The following is a 16,745-nucleotide window of genomic DNA, read 5'->3' as shown; positions in this document are numbered from 1 at the left end:
AATCCAAGCTACTTGGGAGGCTGAGGTAGGAAGATTCCAAGTTGAAGGCCAGCCTGCGTAACTTAGCAAGCCCTTGTCTCAAAGTAAAGTGGAAAGGGATAGGATATAGACAGTATTTGTCCAGCATGCACAAAGCCCTGGGTTCAATCTCCTGGACCACAATAAAAATGAAGCAAAGTAATTCCAGTGCTCCTTAGTAATTTATAAATTGATAAATAGATATATTTAGAAAAGAGTTCCTCATGAGTACCTTGGTTAAAGTAGATATTTAAATAATAAATGTCTGTATAGGATAATTGAGTATTCTTAAGTAAGATAATACACAGTGGAAATGTTTCATGTGAGTTGCTGTCTAAAATAATCAGATAAAGACACACAGGAACAAGAATGCTTGTACATAGGTGCCTGAAATGCATCTCAAGAATCAAGAGGGTACCACATAGGCCTAACTGGAAACACAAATGACATCTGTGTCAGCTTGACCCACTGTTTAAAGATGCACTTTTCTTTTTTGTGGTACTGGGGATGGAACCCAGGGGCATTCTACCTCCAAGCTACACCGCCAGCCCTAATTTTTATTCTTTATTTTGAAAAAGGATCTCACTGAGTTGTAGAGGGCCTCACTAAGTAGCTGAGGCTGGCCATGAACCCTGATCTTCCTGTCTCAGCTTCTCAAGTACTGGGATTTACAAGCGTGCACCACCACACCCAGCTAAAGATGGGCTTTTCGTATCTAAAATACTTTCTTGCAAAGAGTATTTTTAAGTTATGAAAGGAGCCAGGTGTGCTGGTGCATGCTTGTAATCTCAGCATTTGGGAGGCTGAGACTGGTGAATCACGGTTTGTGGACAGCCTCAGCTATTTAGTGGGGCCCTTTGCAACTTAGTGAGGCCCTGTTTCAAAATAAAGAATAAAAATAGGGCAGGGGATGTAGCTCAGAGGTCAAATGCCCCTGGGTTCCATCCCCAAACCCGCAAAAAAAAAAAAAAAGAAAAGTTATGAAAGTATTTAATTTGATATTTATTTATTTATTTATTTATTTATTTATTTATTTATTTACTGGTGGTACTGGGGATAGAACCCAGGGACCTCCTACCTCCGGGCTACACTCCCAGACCCATTTTATATATTTTTTATTTGGAAACAGGGTCTCTTAAGCCAGAAGAGGCTGGCTTTGAACCTGCGTGATTCTCCTGTCTCAGCCTCCCAAGTGCGGGGATTACAAGCGTGCGCCACCATGCCTGGCTTCATTTGATTTATTTTAAAGTGTTACAAGTATATCATGTTGGTGTAAAATCCAGCTTAAGGAACAATTTGGTTCTAAAGCAGCTGTTCCTATGAATAAATACGAATACTGACCTTTTCTAATTGTTTTAGGAACTGTTTCATAATGACTGAAGCCAAGAAAATTGGTTTTCAACATATAAGAAAATTAAAGATCTAAAATTCCCTAGCTCTTTAAAAGTTGCTTAAGCGTTTATCTATATTAAAAACAATAGGGAGCTAGGGGTATAGCTCAATTACAAAGTACTTATTAATATGAGTCAGGCTCTGGGTTCATTTTCCAATGAGAGAGGGAGGGAGGGAGGGAGGAAGGGAGGGAGGGAGAGAGGGAGGGAGGGAGGGAGAGAGGGAAGGAGGGAGGGAGAGAGAGAGAGAAGGAGGAAGAGGAGGAGGAAGAGGAGGAGGAAGAGGAGGAGGAGGAGGAGGAGGAGGAGGAGGAGGAGGAGGAGGAGGGAAGAATAAATATCAGTTTGGTGGCAGTAAGCTAAGGGTTGTCAAAATTCCAAAAAGATTTTGCCATATTTTCATTCATGACAATAGGCTGTACTTTTTAAATTATCTCCCCATTCTTCTGGTATTTCTATCCTATGGTCTATAAATATAACAATGTAACCATGTGTATTATGGCATCTGTATTTCAGAAGCTTGTGATACTACTGTGGAGGTGATTCTCAGCACCTCAATAGGATGAAGAAAATCACCTCACCAACTAGCATGTAAGCAACTGCTGTCCATGTGCTTTCTATTCAAACTATGGGCTACAGAGCAGAAGCAGCAGCAGCAGCCCAGACTCACTAAGGTAGAATTAAGGTAGCATAACATGATTTTCTTTTAGATGAATAAAACTTGGGAAATCTTCATGAGTGTTTTGGGAGTATTCAGCAAAGCAGGGAGCAAAAGGGAAGATATGGGGATTTGTGACCTTAAGTTTATTCTCCAATTTCTATCTGGTAATACTTACACTGTGCGCTCCTTGGATGGTGCGGACTAAATTGAGCCCTTTCCAGACATAGATGTCGCCATTTAAAGCACCAGAGTAGGTGACGTCTTCTTTGGCACATGCAAGGCAAAGGATGGTCTGAAGATCCCCCGTTTTGCCAAATATTCCTCTTTTTGCAGTCAAAGCATTTCCACATAGTGTCCAAAACTAGAAAGCAAGAGACCAAATACATAGATCCAAAACTATTCTGATACACTTCATTATAGTTATTTATGTTTCAGTACATTTTTACATAATTTGCTATATCTGAACTAGGCACAAATAAATTGCTTCATAGTGATAACAAAGAAGATAGCAAAGATTGCATTTTAGCCTACCTGTAGGTAAGTGAGAAAAACCTGTAATGACATTTTAAAACCTTCAAAGTAAAAAGAAAAAAGAAATAAAACCTTCAGAATTCTAAAATTTCAAAACTCTTCTTAATATTAAATGGTATATAAAAGCTAGGCATGATGGCACACGCTTGTAATCCCAGTAGTACTTGGGAGACTGAGATAGAGACTGCAAGTTCATGGCCAGCCTCTGCTACTCAGTGAGGCCCTCTGCAATTTAGTGAGACCCTGTTTCAAAATAAAAAATAAAAAAAATAGGGCTTGGGGGTGTAGCCTGGAGGTAGAACATCTCTGGGTTCAATCCCCAGTACCACAAAATAATAAAAATAATAATAATATGAAACAGAAAACGCCAATGTTCTTTGACTTGGAATGAAGTAGATGATGTGTGTTTTTGTTTTTTATCAAGTTATAAAATTAGTCTAGCTTTATTGTACAGAGTTTTAAAAACAAAGATAAAAGAAAAATTCAAATTATTATTTTTAACATGAATGAGGCAATTTATTTTTATGTGCTTTTATTGGTATATTATAGTCTCATAATGTAAATCATGTTGACAGTGGCATACATGCATACCACACTTGGTGTGCCCAGGCTCCCTCCCCTCACCCCCTCCCTATACAGAGTACTGAGATTAACATTGGTAGAAATACTAATATTATGTAACTTCCCATTAGTAGAAATACTAATATTATATAACTTCCTATTATATAACTTTCTATCATATAACTTCCTCTTATTCCTTCCAACTGATATATTGTCTAGGTTGTTTGTTTTGGTAGTGCTGGGGATTGAACCCAGGGGCATTCTACCTTAAAGCTACACCTCCAGTCCTTTTTAAATTTTTTTTTGAAACAGGGTACCTCTAAGTTGCTGAGAGTCTCTCTAAATTGCTGAGGCTGGTCTTGATCCTTCTGTCTTAGCCTCCTAAATGCTGATGTTATAATGTGAGCTATCTAGGCATTTTTAAAGGATATATATCCATCCATACATATATGCTTTCTAACTTTTAGAAATAATGGCTTTGTAACTAAAAGTATCATAAATCCTTACTGTAGAAATGTTACTAAGAAATGTTTCTAAATATGAATAGTTCCATATAGTCAAACAACAGGGTTTTTCATTCCAGTTGCACAATTCATGTAAAGACTATAGACATGAAGCCTGAGCTACTTTAGAGATGACAACAGGAACACTCCCATGATTATACAGAAATCTAGTATTTTTCAAAACTGTATCATTTGGGGGGTTTTCTGTTTTGGGAAATAAACCTGGGGGTGTTCTGCATCTGAGATATGCCCCTAGTCCTATCTTATTTTTTTTTTTATTTTGGAACAGGGCCTTACTAAGTTGCTGAAGTTAGTCTCAAACCTATGATCCTCCTGTCTCAGCCTCCCAAGTATTGAAATTATAGGTGTGCACTTCCACACATAGCTTGATAGAGTTCTAAATGTATGAGCTGGTATAATCTCACAGGCATTTATATAGTTCCTTGCAGAATATAAAGGCTCTCTGCATATGTTACCTGATTTCAAAAATGCCCCTGAGAACAGGCTAAAGCATTCCATTATTCTCTATTCTAGTATTATCTTATCATATTGCATCATTTCGTATCATAGCGTACCCTATCCTACAATATTCTATTCTTATTCCCATGTGGAAGTAGGGATTCTATTCCCATTTGGAAGTGGGCAATGGAGGCATAGCATATGAAATTTACTGAAAGCACGGGTTGAGTGGGAGTTACACAGGGGAAACGACTGAAGTCTTACTTTTTGCATTGAGGACTTCAGATCTAATGAAAAAGATACATATGAAATAATGAGGAAGATTTATTTTCCCCTGGTACTGGGGATGGAACCAAGGGCATTCTACCTCTGAGCTATACTCCCAGATCTATTTTATTCTTTATTTTGAAAAAGGGTCTCACTAAGTTGCAGAGGGCCTCATTAAGAAGCTGAAACTGGCTATGAACCTGAAATCTTCCTGTCTCAGCCTCCTATGTTCTGGGATTACAAGTGTATACCATTACATCTGGCATGAGCAAGAATTTAATGACAGCATATTCAGTTTATACACGAGGGGAAAGAAAATTTAAAGCTTAGAGAACCAAGTTACAATGAGTAGAATGAACAAGAAATGGATTTGGATCAGTGGGGAGGAAGAAACTACCAGGAGAGCAGTATTAGATGACTTGCAGGTGGTAGAAATGTATGAAAAAAAGAGAAAGAGAAGCAGATCAGTGACAGCCTTAATGCATTCTGTTCCTGCAGGAGAGGAGGCTGGTGTCCCTTAGGGTGATGGGGCATGGAGGAAGCAGTTCTGGGTGAGTGCTCTGCAGGATGATGGGGACTCTGGCCACCGCACAGCTGCTGAGCATAGTTGCCACCATTCAAAACACTGCAGGATTCTCCTCTCAAAGGAGGAGAGTGTCAACTGTGAGGAGTCATGTCTTTGGGTATTATTTTTGTAAAAAGGTGTTGAAGTGGCCAGGCATGGTGGCGCATAATTGTAATCCCAGCATTTGGGAGGTGGAGACAGGAGGATTACAGTTCAGACAGCCTCGGTTACTTAGGCCCATTGTAACTCAGTGAGACCCTATTTCAAATAAAGAATAAAAAATAGTGTTAGGGGTTGTAGCCCAGAGGTAGACTGCCCTGAGTTTCATCCCCAGTACTGCAAAAAAAAAAAAAAAAAAAAAAGGAAGGTGTTGAAGTATATATCAAAATAATACAAAGATTTGGGGAAAAGCTAGCTAGGAATAGGCTTTGGAAGGCATTTAACTCTGAATTCAAACAAACTATAAAACACAAATGGTGCCGGGCGTGGTGGCGCATGCTTGGAATCCCTGCGCTTGGGAGGCGGAGATAGGAGGATCACGCAGGTTCGAAGCCAGCTGCACTGACTTAAGAGACCCTGTTTCCAAATAAATTTTTTAAAAGTATAAAATATGTCTGGGAGTGTAGCCCAGAGGTAAAAGGGCTTCCAGGAACCCCAGTACCACCAAAATGAACAAACAAACAAACAAACAAAAAACCCACAAATGATTACACATACAAATATGTCAAAGAACTTTCTGTTCTCAAGAGATGGTTTTCCTTTGTCATTAAACTTTCTGATGCATGAAAATTAAATGGAGAGAAATTGTCCTTTGATTTTAGATGTGCACCCCTGGCCCAAGCTAAATATTTCTAGGTAGACAACCACAAAAATAAAGACTATTCTCCTTGGACTTGATTGCACAAAGATTTTTCTGACAAAAATCACTCTGTCAGATGGTATAATGTCCACATGAAACATTCTAAATAATCAAATGATTATCTTAAAAGGTATATGTATATCTGATGCCAGTTTATGAGTTTTTTATGCATAAAGTGACAAACACTTGCAGTTTCTCTTCTTGAGAACCATTTTCTATTTGAAAAACAGTGGCATGTTTGGGTGGCACACCATTAAATGTACATCAAATGAAGAGACGCTGTTTATCCTCTACAGTCTCCAGATTGAAATGCAAATTCTGTCAGAACTGGCAGGTACCCTGGAGTTCATCTGGCCCTATATAGTCCCCCAGGTCCCTTCAGTCTATGACTAGAGGCTGCAGAAGGCTCAACATACCCACAAACATGTAGGCTCACTGGCTATAAAACCAATGAAGCAGATGGTGCTTAACTGTTATTGTCTTCCAAGCACTTGTTTCAGATCACTGTCATTTACCTGTTTGTCAAACACTAGAAACACATAGAACCAGAAAAAATTTTAACCTAGTTATAAATATTCCACATAAAAATGTTTTCTTAAAAGATTTTGTAAATTGCCAGGCGCTGTGGCTCACACCTGTAATTCAAATACTTGAGAGGCTAAGACAGGAGGATGACAAGTTTAAAACCAGACTCAACAACTCAGTGAGGCTAGCATTAACTTAGTGAGGCTGTTTCCAAAGAAAAATGAAATGGGGCTGGGGTTTAGCTCAGAGGTGGAATTCCCCTGGGTTCAATACCCAGTATCACAAAAAATAAAAAAGAAAAGAAAAGATTTTGTACACAACATGTTTGGGGGACAATAAAAAGATAGGGGGATCATAGAATCAAATATAGAAAAACAGGCATTAAAAATAACTTATTAAAGCTTGCTTAAATGTATTGTAGGTTTATTTATAAATAAAATTAAATAATTTATTAATAATTTTCTTTTATTTTTTGCAGTACTGGAGATGAAACCCAGGGGCATTCCACCCCCAAGCTACACCCATAGCCCTATTTTTTATTCTTCTTTATTTTGAAATAGGGTCTCACTGAGTTGCTAAAGGCCTCATTAAGTAGCTCAGGCTGTCTGCGAGCCATGAACCTCCTGTCTCAACCTCCCAAATGCTGGGATTACAAGCGTGTGCCACCATGCCCAGCTTAATAATTTTATTTTCTATAAATTAATTAAGTTATAGATTCTTCCATTTGAGGTAAAGATGTTTATTTTGCTTAGAAAAAAGCTTAAATTTGCTATAAGAATTAGCGCATTTATCATGATAAGCAGCTTAGAATTCTCAAAAGAAATTTGAGGGTTTTGTTTGTCTCTGCTTTTAGACCTGATTCAAAGTTAGAGTTAACCAAGGATACAAAGAAAAGAGAAGAATCTGGAGAATTCTTTAAATTAAGTAGCTTATATAGTTAGAACACAATAAATATGTTATTTTTCAGAGAAAACTTAAGCTAAGAGAGGCTATTAAAGAAAGAATTTCTCAGTGCAAAGAATTCTCTACAGGAAGCCAAAGGGTGCATTTAAATCTTATCTCTGCCACCTTGTTGTGATACTAGGAAATAAGGACAGAATTTAACATTATTGTGCCCCGACTGGTTCCAAACACCATTTAATATAACTCTTAATGAATTCGGGATCTATTAATCCCCTTCTTTTAGGGGGGGAAAGAAAGAAAGCCAGCCTCAAGGAGATTAAATCAAGAAGGAGAGAGAATCAGGATTCAAAGTAAAAGAACATGCTCCTTGAGGTAGTGCATGCCTGAAACCTCAGTACTTGGGATGCTGAAGCAGGAGGATCGTAGGTTCTAGAATAGCCTCAGCAACTTAGTGAGACCCTCAATAACCTAGTGAGACCCTCTTTCAAAAAATAAAAAGGTTAGGGTTGTGTCTTGGAGGTAGAATGACCCTGGGTTCAAATCACAGTATCTTTTTTGGGGAAAAAAAAAAAAAAAAAAGCCTGCCCTGGACCTTAGCCTCCTTACTGTGGAATGTGCAAGTTGGAGGCGCCTCCTAGACTAGGATCCTAGGTTTCCGGAAAACCACCATGGCCTGACAGAAATCAAACTCAGGTTTCTTTTCCTGTGGCAAAAAAAAGTACAACTCAGTTTTCTGTCCCATCTTAGGTGGAACAGAAACTCCTGTTGCAGATATATATTTTTGATTAATAAAATTTGTCTAAAAATATTATTTAATGCTAGTTTGTTTTGTACCCAAAGTGTTTTGAAATAAGTTATCTCAGAAAGTAAATTATGCAAAGAAGTTCTACAGTGATAAAAATATTGGCAGTCTTGAAACATGTCATGAGCCATGGCCCTTCCCTCCTCCTTAGTCCCATGACTCCATGGGGGACCAAAGACTCCCTGTGGATGAACTGACTTGAAGGCAAACCCTCCCCTGGATTCTGCTACCTCCCAGGCCCTTCCTATCCAACCTGATCCACCACGGCTGTGCTGCCACCCAAGTGGCAGCAACCTCCAGGAGTGTGCTAACGCCGCCAGGGTTTCTCCTTGATCCTTACAACGTTTAGTCTTGCTTTCCTTACAGAATGTTCTGTTTCAGCGTTTTATCATTCGACTTCGAGTAAAGTGAAAATAGGGTCTGTGTCTGTTACTTCACATAGCACAAACTCAACAAGTATTTATTCAATGTCAAGTTTTTTTTGGACTTTCAGGAATACGATATGAAGCACAGGAGAAGGAGCTTCTACACACTACTAATGCAAAAAAAAAGTTATAAAGCATTAAGGTGCTGGCAGCACATCTTATACCTCTGGGCACTGGAACCTATAGACTTGGTTCTACCAGTAGTAGAGTGCTTGCCTAACACAGGCAAAACCCTGGTTTCCATTCGTAGTGCTGTAAAAAATAAAATTGAGGGAGAAAGGGAGGAAAAGGAAGGAAGAGCTCACCAGTAAGCTTGTTTTTTATAGTACTTAACTTGCTTGTGGCTTCCCTCTTTTTTTGGGAGGTGGGGCTTGTAAGGTTTTAATATTTGATAGGAATAGGTAAATCTATTAATATTATTCCTTATGATTTCTTCTTTGATTTTATATTTAGAAAGATCTTTTCCCAACTTGAAAGCAGTTGAACATTTGCCTATATACTCCTTAGTTATTTTAGAGTTTGCATTAAACATTTAACTATAATTCATCTAGAACTTATTTTAGCATATAGTATGAAATACTGTAACTTTCCCTGTCAAATAATTTTAGTGCCCACTGGTTAGAAAGCTTTGTATTATAAAATGTCATACAAACTAAGGTCTAGTTCCCACCTTTTTAAAAATTGGATTAACACACCTGAAATTCTAGGTTCAAGGATAGTGTCAGCAAGTCGTGAGACTCTCATCAATCTAGCAAGACCCTGCTTCAAAATAAAAATAGTACTGGGGGGTGTTGCTCAGAGTTAAAATGACCCTGGGTTCAGTCCCTAGTATAAAAAAATTGGTTTATTCTCTTTATGACAATGTTAATTATTTTAACTTCTAATATTCATTAGTAAATTGTGCATGTACCCTTCATTATTCCTTTTTATCCCTTAGTTCTTAGTTATTCTCATTCCTTTATCCTTCCAGAATAATTTAGAATAACTTAAAGGGAAAATCTGTCAGGTAACAAAGTTATAGGGATTTTAACTTAATTTGTACCAAATATAAATTAAATTGGAGACAAATGATATATTTGCAAATCTTAAATGTCCAGAATTAAGATTCTCTTAAGTCCCAAAGTCAAGATTTGTTCAAGTTTTCTTTCATATTCCTATGTAAAGTTTTATAATATTTTTATATAAGTCTCATGTGTTTCTTTTGTGTATGTATGTAGAATTGGGGATTAAACCCAAGGGCATTCTACCTCTGAGCTACACCTCCAGCCCTATTTTTTTTTTTTTTTTTTTTTTTTGGTGGTACTGGGGTTCCTGGAAACCCTTCTACCTCCAGGCTACACTCCCAGACCAGACCTATTTTTTATTTTTTGAAACATGGTCTCTTAAACCAACGCAGCTGGCTTCGAACCTGCGCGATCCTCCTGTCTCTGCCTCCCAAGTGTGGGGATAACAAGTATGCGCCACCACGCCCAGCTTAGCCCTATTTTTTATTCTTTATTTTGAAACAGGGTCTCCCTAAGTTTCAGAGGCTGGCCTCAAATCACAATGCTCCTGTCTCAGCCTCCCAAGTACTGAAATTATAAGTGTGTACCACCACACCTGGCTTTAAGTCTCATGTATTTCTTACATTTATTTCTGATCATTTAATGGTCTATCCTTTATCACTTAATAGGATAATTAGACTAAAAGAACAAAATAACTGGGAAATTGGAAAGGCTAGTTAGAGGTATAATATAATACAATAAATATCTACTCTGTTCATATAGAAAAGCCCCATTTTGCACTAGTAGAGATCCACACATGCTCCGTTCCTCAGGGTGATTCTTATACCCTTATTTATGGACTTTAACTTGTATTTTCTATAGGACTATAGAAAGAAGATCCTCGGCCATATTGCACAGTTCAGGAGAAACTGTTGCTATGAGAGCAGAGAATGTTAATGGTATTAATTCTGCTACCTGAATAACAAAACAGAAAGAAGCAGAGGTAAGCCTTGCCAGAGGAAGGTTCAGCCTCTGTAGTCCTAAGGAAGACAAGAGACATTTAAAATTAGTGGCTGGGGCCAGGGATTTTTCTCAGTGGTAGATCACTTGCCTAGCATGCACAGGCTCTGAATATGATCCTCATTATTACAGAAACAAAAAATTAAGAAACTCAACGCCTCAGGTAGGATCATATTCTGTATCCTTCTGTTTCAAAGTTAAACAGATTTCTTCTAAGAGACCATATCAACATGCTAAAAAGTTTTAACTTACAATATAAATATTCATTATAATGTAAAAAACTTAGTTCATTACATGAGAAGAAGACTGTTTAAAACATGCAGTCCTAAAGGACTTCTGGGAAGATGGCGACGGAGAAAAGCAGGGCTTACGAGCCCCGCTAACAACCAATCTCTATTACCACAAAATCATCGCCTTTCATAACCAGAAAACACCATCAGCAGAGAAACAAAAAATGTAATTACAAGGGACAGAGAAAAAGAGGGCTGGAAAAACGAGACACCAGAAAGAAACCAGACCACAGTGTTGCGGCCAGAGCCGTGGCGCGGAACGGTGTGGGTGCCATCTTCCCTTGCAGCACCAGGCCCCAGAGAGGAGGGGGACTCAGAACAGAGTTCAGAAACACAGAGGAGATACACCGGCCTCACGCCCGAGGACGCGGCAGCAGCGCCTAACTGCCGGTGACAGCGACGAGTTCACCGATGGCATCAGACCAATGCACTCAATAGCCCACCAGGCTCCAGAGAAGAGCTGCGGAGAGCGAGCCGAGGTGAGCCACTGTGGAACAGCCGGGCGGAATTCGGCAGATTTTTCAGCGCAGGGAGAATCAAAAGCTCCCAGTGGCTAAGGTCAGCACACCCTGCAGGGACTCAGAGCAGAGCTCAAAACCAGGGAAGATATACGCCAGCCTCACGGCCAAGGGCGTGGCAGCAGTGCCATATTGCCAGTGGCAACAGCAGCAGCAAATTCACTGAGTCCACTACAGCTCCATCAGCGCATTCAAAAACAGTGAGTCCAATTGTGGCCCCTAGAGGAGAAATCCCAGTTCTGCACTCCCAGGGACTTGATCCAGTGGGAGAGTGGTGGTGGCAGAGATATGACACCATAGTCACAACTCCTCTCAGGAGAATGCTCAACCTGGCACCCCCTATGGTCTAAAGCAGCCTCGATTGATTCCCTGGGTCTGAGAATCTACGATACAACCCAGTAAAGGAGTAGTGGGGACTGAGATACCACAGACTTGACATCCAGAGCACCTTAAGTGAAGGTTCAGTGACTCAAGGGAAGAACCCAAGAGAAGGCACAAACTTCCCTAATCATGGGAAAGAGAAATAACAATGGAGCAATGAATGCCCACAGCTCCACAACATCAAAACCTGATGAAACAGAAATTTAGAGATTTCTAGAAGATCAAATCAGAAAAATAACTGTAGAAATTAATAGAGGTGTTTTGAAAAGAATTCAGAGAGAGCCAAAAAGAGATAAAGGATGCAATTAATGAAGTAAAGGCCTCAATTCAAAGCACAAACAACCGATTAGACCACGTGGAGAATAGAATCTTGCTCCTAGAAGATGATCACTCCAAAAACGAACACATAGCTTCTAATTTAGAAAAAAAAATCTGACAGCAGGAATCTGACATTGAAGAAATATGGGCCCATTTTAAGAGAGCTAACCTAAGAATAATTGGAATAGAGGAGGGAAAAGAAAGTGAAACCAAAGGGATCAACAATCTCTTCAAGGAAGTAATAGCAGAAAATTTTCCAGACATAGAGCAAGAGGTCGATACACAGGTCCAGGAAACTTATAGAACTCCCTTTAGACAGGATCGGAGAAGAGGATCCCCACGCCACATATTTGTCAAAATGACCAATGTGGAAGCCAAGCAGAGAATCTTAAAGGCAACAAAAACAAAGGGCCAAGTGACATTCAGAGGCAAACCAATTAGAATCACTCCAGACTTCCCAAACAAAGTCATGAGAGCCAAAAGGGCTTGGAGTAACATATTCCAAACTCTGAAAGAAAACAACTTCCAGCCAAAAATTTCCTACCCAGCAAAACTTTCTATCAAAATAGATGGGGAAATAAGAAGCTTCCATGACAAACAGAAACTAAAGGAATTTATGTCTTCAAAACCAGTGCTAGAGAAAATACTCAAAGAGATTAACTACAAAGAAGAAATAGGTAACACACACCAGAACCAGAGAAACAAGATTTTCCATCCAACAGACAATGAAGATTGGTTATCTGTGGAGATTCATTATTTATGTTAGTCTTTTACCTCTCTCTAAATTGTTTTGTTTGATTTCTTTCTTTTTTTTTTTTTTTTGCAATCTGCAAGAGGTTTATTTGGCCAGCACGCTGGGGTCGCCCGCAAAAAAGAGGGAGGCGACCCCTAGAAACAGAAGCTTGCAGCTTTTATACTCTTTTTTTTAATTTTTTTAAAAATTTTATTGGTGCACTGTATTCATACATCATAGTGGGATACAAAAAAACTTTTGTAGACATACATGCACACATCACCAGTCAACCCCCACCCGATCCCCACCCCATTCCCTCCCCATCCCTCCTTCCCATGCTTGGCTTAGTGGTTGACATCTAGTATTGTAGGAATTTATCCAAAATTAAAAATGATAATTTCACATAACAGTTTAATATGTCTGATACCAAGCTTTTGATAACTTTTTTTTCACTTTTTTTAATTTATTTTTATTGGTGCACTGTATTCATACATCATAGTAGGATACATACTTTTGTAGACATACATGCACACTTTTCCCAGTCAGCCCCCACCCAATCCCCACCCCATTCTCTCCCTATCCCTCCCTCCCATGCTTGGCTTAGTAGTTGACATCTAGTATTATGGCATTTTATCTAAAATTAAAAATGATAATCTCACATAACAGTTTCATTTGTCTGATACCAAGCTTTTGATGACTTAAAGATAACATTTCAATATTTCTTTTTACTTTCTTTCTTACCAGAGAATATTTTTTTCTATTTTTTAGGTGAAACTATCATATATTTATATATTTATTTTTCAGAAAAAAAATCTATCCTAATATGGAATATGGACTCTAGGTACCCAAAACGATCTTGAAAAAGAACAAAGCTAGAAGATATATATTTTCTGATTTCAAACCATATAAAGCTACAATAATTGAAACAGTGTAGTACTGTTCTAAAGGCAGATATATAAAGCATTGGAGTTAAATACAAGCCTAGTGCTAAATTCTTCCCTATATTGTCAAGTAATTTTTGACAAGGTTTCCACGAACATTTGGTGGTAGAAATATTAATCTTTTAACTAAATATTGTTGAAAAATAATAATTACATGGAAAAGAATAAAATTGGACCCTTACCTAATCCCATATACAAATATTAACTCAAAATAGATAAAAGACCTAAATATAAATCTTAAGACTATAAACTTTTAGGAGAAAATCTGGGTCATTAAACCTCATAACATTGAAATTGGCAGTGATTTCTTGGTTATGATTTCAATGGCACAGGTAACAGAGGAGTATACAAACTCCCTAAAAAATAAAATTGTATATCCAAAGACAATGTAAACAGAGTTAACAGTTACTAAAAGAATGGGATAAAATATTTCCAAATGCTATATCTGAAGGTATATTAATATTCCAACTAGAAATCCTAGAAATTAACAACAATAAAGGCAAACAATACCCTTTAGAGATAGGTAAAAGACTAACATAAATAATGAATCTCCACAGATAACCAATCTTAGTTGTCTGTTGGATGGAAAATCTTGTTTCTCTAGTTCTGGTGTGTGTTACCTATTTCTTCTTTGTAGTTAATCTCTTTGAGTATTTTCTCTAGCACTGGTTTTGAAGACATAAATTCCTTCAGTTTCTGTTTGTCATGGAAGCTTCTTATTTCTCCATCTAATTTGATAGAAAGTTTTGCTGGGTAGGAAATTTTTGGCTGGAAGTTATTTTCATTCAGAGTTTGGAATATGTTACTCCAAGCCCTTCTGGCTCTCATAACTTGGTTTGGGAAGTCTGGAGTGATTCTAATTGGTTTGCCTCTGAATGTCACTTGGCCCTTTGCTTTTGTTGCCTTTAAGATTCTCTGCTTGGCTTCCACATTGGTCATTTTGACAATTATGTGGCGTGGGGATCCTCTTCTCCGATCCTGTCTAAAGGGAGTTCTATACGTTTCCTGGACCTGTGTATCGACCTCTTGCTCTATGTCTGGAAAATTTTCTGCTATTACTTCCTTGAAGAGATTGTTGATCCCTTTGGTTTCACTTTCTTTTCCCTCCTCTATTCCAATTATTCTTAGGTTAGCTCTCTTAAAATGGGCCCATTTTTCTTCAATATCAGATTACTGCTGTCAGATATTTTTTTCTAGATTAGAAACTATGCATTCATTTTTGGATTGCTCATCTTCTAAGAGTGAGATTCTGTTCTCCATGTGTTCTAATCGGTTGTTTGTGCTATGAATTGAGGCCTTTACTTTATTAATTGCATCCTTTATCTCTTTTTGGCTCTCTCTGAGTTCTTTTCGAAGCACCTCTATTATTTCTACAGTTATTTTCCTGATTTGATCTTCTAGAAATCTCTGATTTTCAGTTTTATCGGGTTCTGATGTTGTGGGGTTGTGGGCATTTATTGCTGCAGTATTATTCCTCTTTCCCATGATTTCGGAAGTTTGTGCCTTCTCTGGGTTCTTCCCTTGGGTCACTATGACTTCACTTAAGGTGTTCTGGATCTCGAGTCTGTAGTATCTCAGACCCCACTACTCCTTTACTGGGTTGTATCACAGAGTCTCTGACCCAGAGAGTCGATAGAGGCTGCTTTAGACTGTGGGGGGGTGCCAGGTTGCAAGTTCTTCTATGGTGTGATATCTCTGCCACCGCCCCTCCCCCACTGGGTCAAGTCCCAGGGTGTACAGTACTGGGATTTCTCCTCTGTGGCCCGCAATTTGACTCACTGTTCTTGAGTACGCAGATGTAGCTGTACTGGCCTTGTTGAATTCGGTGCTGCTGCCGCTGGTGGCAATATGGCGCCACTGCTACGCCCTCGGCTTGGGGCTGGTGTTTTTCTTCTTGGTTTTGATTTCCACTCTGACTCCCTGCAGCGTGTGCTGAGCTCGGCCACTGGGAGCTTTAGATGTTCTCTGCGCGGAGAAATCCCGCCTGGCTGTTCCGCAGTGGCTAACCTCGGCTTGCTGTAGCCGTCCCGTGAATTCGCCAGTGCCGCCAGCAGTATGGCGCTGCTGCTGCGTCTGCCGCGTCCTCGGGCGTGAGGCTGGTTATCTCCTCTGTGGCTCTGTTCTCAGTCTGCTTTCTCTCTGGAGCCTGGTGATTTTTTGTTTCACTGGTGATGGTGTTTTCTGGCTATGAAAGGCGCTGATTTTGTGGTAATGGAGATTGGTTGTTAGCGGGGCTCTTAAGCCCCGCTTTTCTCGGTCGCCATCTTCCTGGAAGTCGCCTGTATTGTTTGATTTTATGGTTGCTAATTTTTAGGATTTCTAGTTGGAATATTAATATACCTTCAGATATAACATTTGGAAATATCTTATCCCATTTTATCAGTAACTTTTAACTCTGTTTACATTGTCTTTAAATATACAATATTTTTTATTTTTTAGGGAGTTTGTATACCCTTCTGTTGCCTGTGCCACTGAAATCATATCCAAGAAATCACTGCCAATTTCAATATTGTGAGGTTTTATTACCCAGATTTTCTTCTAAAAGTTTATAGTCTTAAGATTTATATTTAAGTCTTTTATCTATTTTGAGTTAATATTTGTATATGGTATTAGGTAAGGGTCCAATTTTATTCTTTTTCATGTAATTATTATTTTCCAACAATATTTAGTTAAAAGATTATTATTTCCTCCACCAAATGTTCGTGGAAACCTTGTCAAAAATAATTTGACAATATATGGAAGAATGTATCTCTAGGCTTTTATTTAACTCCAATGGTTTATATAGCTGCCTCTAGAACAGTACTACACTGTTTCAAGTATTGTAGCTTTATATGGTTTGAAATCAGAAAATATACATCTTCTAGCTTTGTTCTTTTTTGAGATTGTTTTGGGTATCTAGAGTCCAAATTCCATATTAGGATAGGTTTTTCTTCTGAAAAATAAATAAATAAATGTATGATAGTTTCACCTAAAAAAAAAAAGAAAAAAATATTCTCTGGTAAGAAAGAAAGTAAAAAGAAATATTGAAATGTTATCTTTAAGTCATCAAAAGCTTGGTATCAGACAAATGAAACTGTTATGTGAGATTATC

General features: G+C 38.5%; 1 protein-coding gene across 4 annotated transcripts in view; it reads right to left on the bottom strand.

Moving 5' to 3' along the window:
- EML6 (EMAP like 6) overlaps positions 1-16,745 on the bottom strand; it is a gene marked incomplete at both ends in the record, with an annotated part of 359,577 nt that overhangs the window by 187,653 nt on the left and 155,179 nt on the right. For all 4 annotated transcript variants that reach the window (XM_080711491.1, XM_080711490.1, XM_080711492.1 and 1 more), the window contains one exon: positions 2,246-2,431. In XM_080711491.1, the coding sequence (XP_080567617.1) occupies positions 2,246-2,431 (186 nt within the window). The remainder of the gene's footprint in view (positions 1-2,245; positions 2,432-16,745) is intronic.

Source organism: Muscardinus avellanarius (assembly GCF_963383645.1).
Source record: "Muscardinus avellanarius genome assembly, chromosome: 15".
Classification (NCBI taxonomy): Eukaryota; Metazoa; Chordata; class Mammalia; order Rodentia; family Gliridae; genus Muscardinus; species Muscardinus avellanarius.
The sequence above is the reverse complement of the archived record's forward strand: the minus strand, read 5'-3'. Positions and strand labels throughout refer to the sequence as shown.